The sequence below is a fragment of the Hipposideros armiger genome, unplaced genomic scaffold (assembly GCF_001890085.2).
Source record: "Hipposideros armiger isolate ML-2016 unplaced genomic scaffold, ASM189008v1 scaffold_692, whole genome shotgun sequence".
NCBI classification, from domain to species: Eukaryota; Metazoa; Chordata; class Mammalia; order Chiroptera; family Hipposideridae; genus Hipposideros; species Hipposideros armiger.
Genome location: NW_017732042.1, coordinates 790,408 through 801,547, shown reverse-complemented (window position 1 = coordinate 801,547; position 11,140 = coordinate 790,408). Strand labels below are relative to the sequence as shown.

The 11,140-nt window shown below is 41.4% G+C and overlaps 1 protein-coding gene across 1 annotated transcript in view; it reads left to right on the top strand.

Moving 5' to 3' along the window:
* Positions 1-3,572: 3,572 nt before the first annotated feature.
* Positions 3,573-11,140, top strand: part of LOC109373166 (protein SLFN14-like) — a 37,759-nt gene continuing 30,191 nt past the window's right edge. The window contains exons 1-4 of the mRNA XM_019626849.1: positions 3,573-4,561; positions 6,433-7,562; positions 8,833-8,940; positions 9,841-10,555. Coding sequence (XP_019482394.1) covers positions 6,506-7,562; positions 8,833-8,940; positions 9,841-10,555 — 1,880 coding nt within the window. The 5' untranslated portion in view covers positions 3,573-4,561; positions 6,433-6,505. The remainder of the gene's footprint in view (positions 4,562-6,432; positions 7,563-8,832; positions 8,941-9,840; positions 10,556-11,140) is intronic.

Here is an 11,140-nt window from a genome sequence, read left to right as displayed (position 1 = left end):
ACTATAGGTGATTCTGAGTCACATCAAAGTTTGAGGACCAGTGATAATGTTTTAAAAAGGGGTGGTAGGAGATTTGAAAGACAGGTCAAACCATCCTTTGTTAAGGATGGTGGCTGTGTGGCTGTGTAATTTAGATGACTCTGGGGAAAGTAAGAGATTTGAAGATTTCACAACCTGAGATGATAGGTGCTCAGTGCTGTACTTGAGAAAATTCAAAATGCAACTTAAAAAAAAATAGATTGAAGGAAGGCAGAGGGAAGCTATTGCAAGAAATTGCAATGGTCCAGATGAGAGTTAATAAGAGCCTAAATTAGGACTGTGGCAGTGGGAATGGAGAGGTGGCATATGAGAAGCAGCATGAGGATTGTGATGAGTGCCAGATAGGAATGGATAGTGGATATGAAGAAATAAAAGAAAAAATGGAGAAAAATGGAGGGTCTTCTGTACCAGAACCTACTAAGAACCTTCATTGCACTTTAAGGTTAGACAGTGAAGAGAATGTGCCTTTTTTGCATGTGCTGTTTCCTCGGCCTGGCTTTTCCCTTCTCCATCTCCTTAGCCTGTGCATTCTTCCATGCAGGTTCCACCTCATATGCCATCTCATTTATGACATCTTATCTTATTCTGACAAGCATAGTTATTGTCACTCCTCAGAACACTCCGAGCACATTACTTCATACGTTGTTAGCTCTCCAGAGTGGCACTAGATTGTAGTGGTCATGCATATCGACTATATTTGCAAGCACCGTAAACTATTCTTCAGCTTCCCCATCTGGAAAAAGGGAATAATAACAGCACCTACCTCATAGAGCTATTAGGTGAATTGAATGAGAGAATCATGCCTAGTACATAGAGTGCTCGGCTGATGTTATGGTATATGTTGTATTGCAATGAGTTGTTTAATATACGTTTTCCCTCTCTAGATTGTAAACAGGACGTGTGTCTTGTTCTTCTGGCTAACAGTAAAAATATATGGCAGAATGATACTAAATGGGTTTTGGAATCAGATAGACGGGTTCATATCCATGCTTTGCTACTTACTTGGTGTGTAACCTTGATCTTTACTTCCATGAACTCATTATCTTCATTTATAAGATGGTGAAAATAATGTATGTCTTACAAGTTGTTATGAGGACAATTTGAGGTAATCAGAGTTGTATATCTGGCCCAAAGAAGGCAGGTCACTAAATGGCAGTTTTTATGTTAACGTGTACCCCTGGAGCATAGAACCATGTTCAGAACACAGTGCTTAGTAATTGATTATCGAATGAAAAGCTAACCTTATATACCAGGCACCATGCTAAGTTCTTTATGTGTATCATCTCATTTCATTCTCACAAGAACTGTATGGAGAAGGCACTATTATTATCTCCAATTTACACAGAGGAATCTGAGGCTTAGATTAGTTTAACCAAGATCTCAAATCTAGAAAGTGCCAGAGCTAGGATTTCAACATCCTAGGGGCTCAAAAAATAGCTGATTGAAAGACAGAATGAATGATAGTTAGGAGACCTACCCAGAGTCAGGTAGTGGTGTGATAGAACTAGCACTGTTGCTCTTGGTCACTACCCTGTGTTCTCTAAAGTATTCGAATCATCTCTGTGAATGGAGTGTGAGATGGAGGTTGGCATTTGTCAACTTGTGTCTAGTATGCATGAAGGTAGATAAATTGAATTTCTTACCGAATTCAATTCTGCTGATAAGTTGAAATTCTTAGTAAATAAAGAAATCTTAAATAAACTGCGGGCTTTAGTTCTTTGCCAATTGTCAACAGAATAGTCAGATCACTTTCCCAAGATCTAGGAAAAAACATTGTCCCAGGTAGTGATTTCAAATTACTTTGTATCATGGACATTTGCTTTGAGGCATCAGAACCAAGATGTGAAATCCTCCCTGGTGTGATAACCTCACTATTCATATCTAGGAGGCTTAACTAAGGAGCTTTGAAGAAGAGAAACTCTCTTTGCTCATCTTTCACGTTATCCCTCCTTCTCTGGATTTGGTCCCTTACAGTGAGTGCACTGGAGAATAATAAAAAGGGAGAAATAGGGTGGCCGGGTATCTCAGTTGGTTAGAGCACATGTTCTGAACAACAAGGTTGCTGGTTCGATTCCTGCATGGGATGGTGGGCTGCACATCCGCAACTAGATTGAAACAACTACTTGACTTGGGGCTGATGGGTTCTGGAAAAACAGACTGTTCCTCAATAAAATTTGTAAAAAAACAAAAAAAAAGGAAGAAGCAATCTCTTTCCTGGTTCTCCTGCCCAAATAATGCTCTTCCTGTTGACCAGGAAGAAAAGGGGGAGATACTTAGGTAGATTTCTGATTTTGAAGACTCCAAAGCAATCCAGAACCTCAAACTTGTAGGCAGTGGAACAGACCTGGCTTTAAACCCCAGTTCTTCCACTTACTGGTCCTGTCAGTTTCTGTGTAGTGTGGAAAGCTCCCAGTGTGGTCCCTCATACCCAAATGCACATATTCAGTAAATGATGGTCATTTTTATCTTTCTAAAAGTAAGTAATATCGAGGTATTTCAATGTGAGAGTGAGTCTGGGAATTAAGGTAGGTAGAACTACATGTGAAACTTAATTTGGAAGTGAAGTAAATGAAAACAAGTTAAAGTTGAAGCTGAGAGCAGGCTTTTGGAGTTTATAGTGTTGCTGTGCTGATTATACATCATAGTATCTGTTCTGCCTCCTATCCTGGAATCTCTATTCAGCCAACATGTACAAAGGGTAATGCCAGCAAAGCAGAACTTTGTAGGAACAGTAACCTCAGTTAATTTAAAAAAAAACAAACCAAAAAACTGGGATGTCCAGAAACCTATTTAAGAATCTCATTTCACGTAAACAATTCGAAGTAGAAACACAGAATTGTTTGATGGTTTGATTTAAAGGGAGACAAGTGTATTAGTTTCCTGCAGCTGCTATAACAAATTACCACAAACTTTGTTTCTTAAAATAACAGAAATTTATTTTCCCACAGCTAGAAGTTTGACATCAGTTTTATTGAGCAGGAATCAAGATGTCACCAGGTCTGTGCTCCCCCAAGGGAGGAGGGGCCTAGGGAAGAATCCAGCCCTGCCTCTTCCAACTTCCAGTGGCTGCTGCATTCCTTCACTTGTGGCCACATCACTTTAATCTGCCTCTGTGGGTCACACACACTGCTTCCTCCTGTGTGTGCATCAAATCTCTCTCTGCCTCTCTCTTTTTTTTTTTTTAAAGATTTTTATTGGGGAATTGGGGGAGGGGAACAGCACTGGGGAATTGAGGGAAGGGGAACATACAAGTTGCTGTCCTTTTGTTCTTCAGTCTAGTTGTGGAAGACGTTGCTTCACTGGCCCAAGTTGGCACCATCATTGCGCTCTTCCCGGGTGAGGCAGATCAGTCGCTGGCTTCTGGACGGCCGCTCACGGTGGCTGCCTGCTACACATGGTAGCCCATGGCAACCCACTGCAGCAGGGGCTGCAGCCTACACTGTCATTGGCGACTCATGGCAGCCCAGCTCCAGGTTGAGCTGTTGTTCAGCATCTTAGCTGTAGAGGGCAGTGTCACTGGCCCTCATATGTGGGATCCGAACCGGGGCCCTCTGGCATCCCAAGCCAGCTCTTAACCAACGCGCCACTCAGCCAGCCCATTTCTCTGGCTCTCTTTTATGAGAGCACTTGTAATTAGATTTAGGGCCCACCCACATAATCCAGGAGAATCTCCCCATCCCAAGATTCATACTTTAATCACATCTGCCAAGACCTTTTTTCCTTAAAAGGTAACATTTCCAGGTTCCTAATAATAATAATAATTGGTGGCCATTATTCAGCCTACTACAAAAAACTTTACCAGTTTAACCAGCATTCCCAAATGAGATAACTGTCTCTCACCTGTTTCTTTTTTCACTTGCTTTTTTTTAATTATAAATGTTCATTGTAGATCATTTAGAAAACATAGAAAAAGTTAAAACAAACAAACATAAAACCAGAAAGGAAATTAAATGAAAACCACCCATAATCCTCTTACCCAGGAATAGCCAGTCCCTCATCAATGAGCATTTTTCTAGGCGGGGTCTTGTGCCCAACAAAAAGGAAGAATAGGAAAAAAGGAATAAAAGTAATCAGACTGGAACAAGCAACTTGGAAGGTAATGAAAATATTTCTCATAATGGATATGTACAGGGCAGCCTAATTTAAAGTGAATGTAGAGCTTTAAAATGAAATTAAACAGGACAGGAGGTGCTTGTATGATATATGGAAATGACACTCAGTCTCTTAGAGGTGCGAAGTTTAGCTTTGGCCCCTCACTTGAAAACCTCTGAATTGTCCCACTCATTCACTCGCAGAAGTCCGACCCTGGCCTGCTAATCTGCCCTGTCATAGGCTTATTTTTTTTTTTGAGTCCTTATCAGCCTTCCTCAGTGGGTCAATGTTATGAAGCCTGGGGAAGTCTGGCAGAGTTTCTGCTCCTCCCAGGCTGATATCAAAGGGCAACAGGGACTGTGACAGACAGCAAGCATTCAGACCAAAACCAGATGTGGAACTGAAACAGCAAGGGCAGCAAGAGCATCAGGTAAAAAAATATTTTGTTTCAATTTTAAAAATCTCATCCATCTCATCTTAGGTGCAGTTTGTGTCTGTCAACATGAAGGGCTTGGTAAAAGAGTAGCTAAGGGGAAACGTGTGAAGGAGAAATTTAGGAAGAGTGGAAAGCGTGTTCATAGGGAGCTAGAATCTCGGAAAAGGACTTGATCACAGTTGTTATCAACATCCAAGGGATACCAACGAGACTTGGGAGTTGTAAGAGTACAGGCCTGCTAGTTCAAAAGCAGTTAGATTTGGTCTGTGAGTCCCAGCAAGGGCAAATCATAGGGAGACAAATTATAGTTGAAAATAAAGAAGCCATTTCTAACAGAGCTGTTGGAAAATAGAAGAGATTAATTTGATAGGTAATGAGTTACTTGTCACTGGAGGTGTTCAAGCCGTTACTGGAAAGCAATTTGTTGAGAGTGGGGAATATTATAGAGAGGTTTTAAGAATTAGATAGATGGTTGAGCCATACATTTACCTGTAGGAGGGGCTCACATATGACAACAAACGCTTCATCGGGTTGATTCCGGGTTTGCCTGGTGAAAGTGAGAAGGCAACCAAGAGCAAACTATGGCAGAGGAGGGTGTATGTCCTGCTAAATGCCTGTTTTTCCCCTCCAGGTGGGTATAAACACCCACATGGCCTCTGCTTTGCAAAGATTACGCAGAAGAAATGGGTTGTCTTCTTCTAGAGCAGCGGTTCTCAACCTTCCTAATGCGGCGACCCCTTAATACAGTTCCTCATGTTGTGGTGACCCCCAACCATAAAATTATTTTCGTTGCTACTCTATAACTGTAATTTTGCTACTGTTATGAATCGTAATGTAAATATCTTTTTGTTCCGATGGGTGACCCCTGTGAAAGGGTCGTTCGACCCCCAAAGGGGTCGTGACCCACAGGTTGAGAACCACTGTTCTAGAGGAAGAAATTTGGTTTGTATTAGTAAACATTCTATTTTGCACTTAGCAAATCTAAGAGAGTCGTTTCTAAATATTTGCGTCACAGCCCTAATTTCAATTTAGATGGCTATTCTCTGACCTGTGAAACCAAAGAAGGTTGACCACAGTTATAATAACTACATCCCAAAGGCTCATGATCTTTTCCAAGTCTTAGAGGTTCCCACAGTACAGAGCAGAACTATTAGGAGGACAGGAAAACACCTGCTTCTGCCACACACTGTATATAAAGAAATGTACTTTTAGAAGAGTGCTTGGAGAGATAAAACAATTTCTGCATTTGGTGTCAATTGACATCCTTTCAGGAGTAGAATAAAGCTTTAAAAATGTATAAAATAGCATGTAAAGAATACCAAGTGTTATGTTTTTGATAGCAAGATATAGATATATTTTCTCTGTGGCCCTCTTTTTTCCCCCCCTTTGAATTATACATAGAAGCACCTTTTCATTTCAATTTCTACATATTTTCTAATAACTTATTTGGCTCCTATGCCCTTTCTATCTGGGCTCACTGTTGCTGCTTTCTGATTTTACGAAAAATGGCTACAATTTTCAGCACTATAATGGCAAGCTATTAAGCAGTCACCTTGATATATGATTGCTCATGCTGGAAAAGCAAAGGATCTTGAAAAAGTTGTTAGAAAGCTGATATCAAAGATTTCTTTTTTTTTTTTTAAGCTGAGCCATCCTGCCACCTGTTGGCAGCTCAGTGGCAGTCAGCTCTGGCCGGGAATCGATCCGACGACCCTGTTGCTCAGAGCTCCCACTCTTGAGCGAGCTCTTAACCAACTGAGCCACTCGGCTGGCCCCTCAAAGATTATTTCCATGTTAAAATGCATCTCTAATAATTTAGAGCTTTGAAGAAAATATTATAACCTCTGGAATTCTTTTTAATGTAGAAACAACATTTCTGTCCTGATTCTTTATGGGGATCCTCTTCTGTCACTGTTGGAGAACCGAGGGGCAGCTGAGATGCACAGTCTCAAGACCAATACGGAAATGCTCTATCCTGAGACAATCGTAGACGTGGGCAGAGTGACTTTTGGAGAAGAGAAGAGGAAGAAGATGGCCAATAACTACTTGAAAAGAACTGAGAATTCTAAAATCATCCGAGCTACCTGTGCACTGTTAAATTCTGGAGGGGGTGTGATCAATGCGGAGACTGATGATAAAACCTACAGTTACCAATGCCATGGGCTGGGACATGATCTGGAAACTTCTTTTCAAAAGCTGCTTCCTTCAGGTTCACAGAAATACCTTGACTTCATGCAGCAGGGGCACAACCTCTTGATTTTTGTGAAGTCATGGAGCCCGGTTGTTTCCAGCCTTCCCCTCAGGATCTGCAGCTTACGCTCAAATTTATATCAGAGAGATGGGACTTCTGCCATCAACCTGAGTGCCAGCAGTGCCCTGGAGCTTCTCAGAGAGAAGCAATCTAGAGCCCAAAGAGGAAGATCAAGGGTGAGGGAGCTACATCCTCAGGTGCTTGACAGAAGCATTCAGGAAGAGGAAGATATAAGGATGTCTGCCTCAGAATTCTTTAAAAGGGACAGACTCGTGTATAAAGAGAAGCTCAGCTTTACTGAATCAACACATGTTGAGTTTAAAATGTTCACCACCAAAAAGATTGTCCCTCGGATTAAAGAAACGCTGTCTCATTATGTTTCTGCATTTGCCAACACCCAGGGGGGATACTTAATTATTGGGGTGGATGATAACAGCAAAGAAGTATTTGGATGTACGAGAGAAAAAGTGAACCCTGACTTACTAAAAAAAGAAATAGAAAACTGCATAGAAAAATTGCCAACGTTCCATTTCTGCTGTGAGAAGCCAAAGGTGACTTTCACTACCAAAATCTTGGATGTATACCGAAAAGATGCCCTGTATGGCTATGTCTGTGTGGTTAAAGTGGAGCCCTTCTGCTGTGTAGTATTCACAGAGGCACCGGATTCCTGGATCATGAGGGACAATTCTGTGACGAGGCTGACAGCTGAGCACTGGGTGGCCATGATGCTGAATATTCAGCCAGGTAAAGCAGGGTAGAAGTCATTATCCAACAGCAAGGAACCCTCTTCTCTGCCTTCTGTGGGTATTTGGTCAGATAGTTAAGGAGTAAGAAGCTGTTTTGCTTACAACTATTCTCCCCACTACAGAATTCCTTTTTCTGATATTTTTATGAACTCAAAGAATATGAACTCTTTGAGGTCAAGAAACACTTGGCTTTTAGTCTACTTTGGGAAAGTTATATTATGCCATCAGCCATGAGTTAGTGACAGTTCCCTTTTATGCACTATAAAGGCCTGTTAAAATAGAATTTTGCAGGTTGATGTTCTTAGTCAAAAACGTTCATCAGTAGTCTCAATCTCAAGATGCTATTTCAGAGAAACATTGTTTAAGAATGACTCTCCACTAGTTCTTTGGAGGGAAAACTCATCGACAAATCTGAATTGTTTCAGTAGCAAGGAGCTAAAACCTTCAACCACTGGGCTTGGGGGACCACTGAGTGGGGAAAAACTGAAACAAAAGGAAATGCTGGGGCTGGGGCTGGGGCTGGTGGTGGGGAGGAGGGCTTCTAGTGTTTTCACTTCCTTTATAGTTTTGCTCAGAATCGGCCCTTGTGATTTCTATTTAATCCATAAAGGACTCATAGGCTGAACAAAGTTTATCAGTTTGCCTTCATGGTCAGTATGGTCCAAATTTGATAAAAGAAGCTTGGATCAAAACTTGAGTGATTTTATTGGATTATTCTTTCTCTTGTCCTAAATTTGTTTCAGTAGTGCTCACTTCGGCAGCACATATACTAAATTTGTTTGAGTTTACTTTACACAGACCCCTCCCCACCCAAACTAGAGACCCTGCCACTTTCTATTCCATCTAAACCTTGGATGGGGACTTCAACAGCTGTAACAATATAAAAAATATATACTGTGCTTAAGTTTTCCTGACCCTTCCCCGCCCCCCAATAGAAGACTTTTCCTCTTAGAGATGACCTGAAATCAGAATATCAGAGTTGGAAGGAACCTTAGGGATCACCTCACCCTGGCATTACAGAGAGGTGAAATGACTTGCCCAAGATGAGTCACACGGTGACTTAGAAGGTGGATGCTCTCCAGGAGTCCCCAGACTTCCTTTCCTAACATATGTGAACTGTTTGAGGCATAGAAAGTGTGACAGCAGCTCAGGTATATATGCTGCAAAGCACATGTCAGCAGTAGGAAGAACAACTAAAAAGTTATTTTTCTTTTTCATCTGAAACAACTCTCCATGTGTTTGTTTAACTCCTTCTGGTTTGGCCACAGACTACAGCAGTTCCCTGATCTCAACAGCTTCGTCTGTACCAAGATGCACGTCGTATCCCATAAAACTCCTGGAATTTAAAGGGGTTCTACAACAACGTTTGTTTCCAGGTATTTCCTTCTTGACTTCAGCTGAGGGGACTTTTTTTTTTCTCTAAAATTACTTTGGGAGGAATTGATAGCAACTAGCCCCAATTTTTTCTCCGTAGAGAGAAGGTCAAATGTAGGGCTTAGCAGAGGTAACAGTCCTGAAACTATACATATGGCTAACTCTTGTTTTGCAGTCACCAAATTCACATATTTCTGTGCACTTTTGGGCTTCAAGTCACCTATGGCTTTGGTTCCCCAAATTTGAGAGAATTTAGGAATTCTCCCGAATTGCTTAGGTCTGTACCACAAGAGAATTGCCCCCTGGCACTCCAGTGCAGACGGAGGACAGCCATGGGGTTCTAAAGCCGAGTTCCTCAACACTGGCATGATTGACATTTGGGTCAGGTAATTCTTTGTTGAGGGGGCTGCCCTGTGAATAGTAAGATGTATAGCAGCATTCCTGGCCTCTACCCTCCAGATTCCAGTAGCACCCCTCCAGCTGTGACAATCAAAAAATTTCCAGACATTACTAAACGTCCTGGGGTGGGGGGTGGGGGAGCAAATTGCCACATGTTAAGAATCACTGTTTTAAAGGAAAGTTCTTAGTTCCCCCAAAGCCTCAGGTACACACACACACACCTCCCTTAAACAGAAGGAATGACTTCCTAGCCATAGTAGACCATTTGGGGTTGAGGTGAGAGTGCTAGGAGGTTGTTCTGTGAAGACCCCTCCCTGATTGCCTTCCCCTATAAGAGAGCTGCCAACAATGGGAACTTCACAGCCCTGGCCTGTGAAGAGGAGGTGCTTTCTTTGTAGATAAGGAAACCTATAGTTTCACAGCTAGACTAATTTCTTCCTATGCAGGAATACTTACAATATGCTTTTGTACATTTTAGTAACTTCTATCCCTTGAATTTTCAGTGCCACAGGAAGAGATACAATTTAAACCAGAGTCCCTCTGTAAGAAGCTATTCTCAGATCATAAAGAACTGGAGAAATTAATGAAGATGCAGATACGTCCTTGTTCTCAAGGGATTGTGATATTTTCTAGAAGCTGGGCTGGTGATATTGGCTTACAGAGACAGCGGGATGTCCTGTGTGATGCTCTCCTAATAGCAGTGAACAGCCCCCTGGTACTCTATACAATCTTCATACACCCCAGTATGAGTGAAGGGCTTGAGTATGCCCGAAATACTGCTCATCAGTTAAAGCAGAAACTGGGAACTGTTGGTGGCTACACCGGGAAAGTGTGTGTCATTCCAAAGCTGATGCACCTGCCCGGCACACAGTGTGAACCCTGTGAAATCCCAATGTACTACCCCCAGTCCTACCAGCTTGCTAACAAGGAGGACATGGAAGACTTGTTGCAGGCCCTTATCGTGGTCTCGCTGTGCTCGAAATCCCTTCTGAGTGACCAGCTGGGCTGTGAATTTTTCAACTTGCTCATAGCAGAGCAGTGTGAGCAGCTTTCAAAGAACCTTCAGGAGACACGAGAATTGTTCATCCACTGCTTTCCAGGAACCAGGAAGACAGCCATAGCCATAAAGATCATGGAGAAAATTAAGGACTTTTTCCACTGCAATCCAAAAGAGATTCTCTATGTTTGTGAAAGTGACTCCTTAAAGGATTACGTGGCGTAAGTGTTTCACTAACTAAACACAATAAATGTATTGAGTCAGTCTTTCAACAGTATCACAAAAGTAATTTATGTTGTTAGTTTAATATTTTGCAATGCCTTAACTGGGTAAGTGCAAGAGCCCAAGCTATATGCACATTTCCAAGTGTTGACCAAGTGTAGTTGAGCTACAAATGAGAACTTCGCAGTTTTCAGGCTTAAACATCTCATTATAAATTAGCTAAGTATGCGTAACTTTAAATCTATATAACTAGACTCATTTTTCCACAATCGGTGGCCTCACATTTAAGAAAAATATAAAAACCTTTCTTTAAATAAACTTTTTTTCTTGATACTGAATACTTTTAAAGTCATAGGGTATTTCAGTTAATTAGACGTTATACATAACAGAAACTTGAATTTAAACACCATTTGATTTTGTTTATATTTTCATTTGTTTGAAATATTCTGATCAATAATTTTAGAAAACATGCAAATTTGCTTCTGATTTAAATCTTTTTTTTTTTAAAGATTTTTATTGGGGAATTGGGGGGATGGGAACAGTGCTGGGGAATTGGGGGAAGGGGAACAGACAAGTTGCTGTCG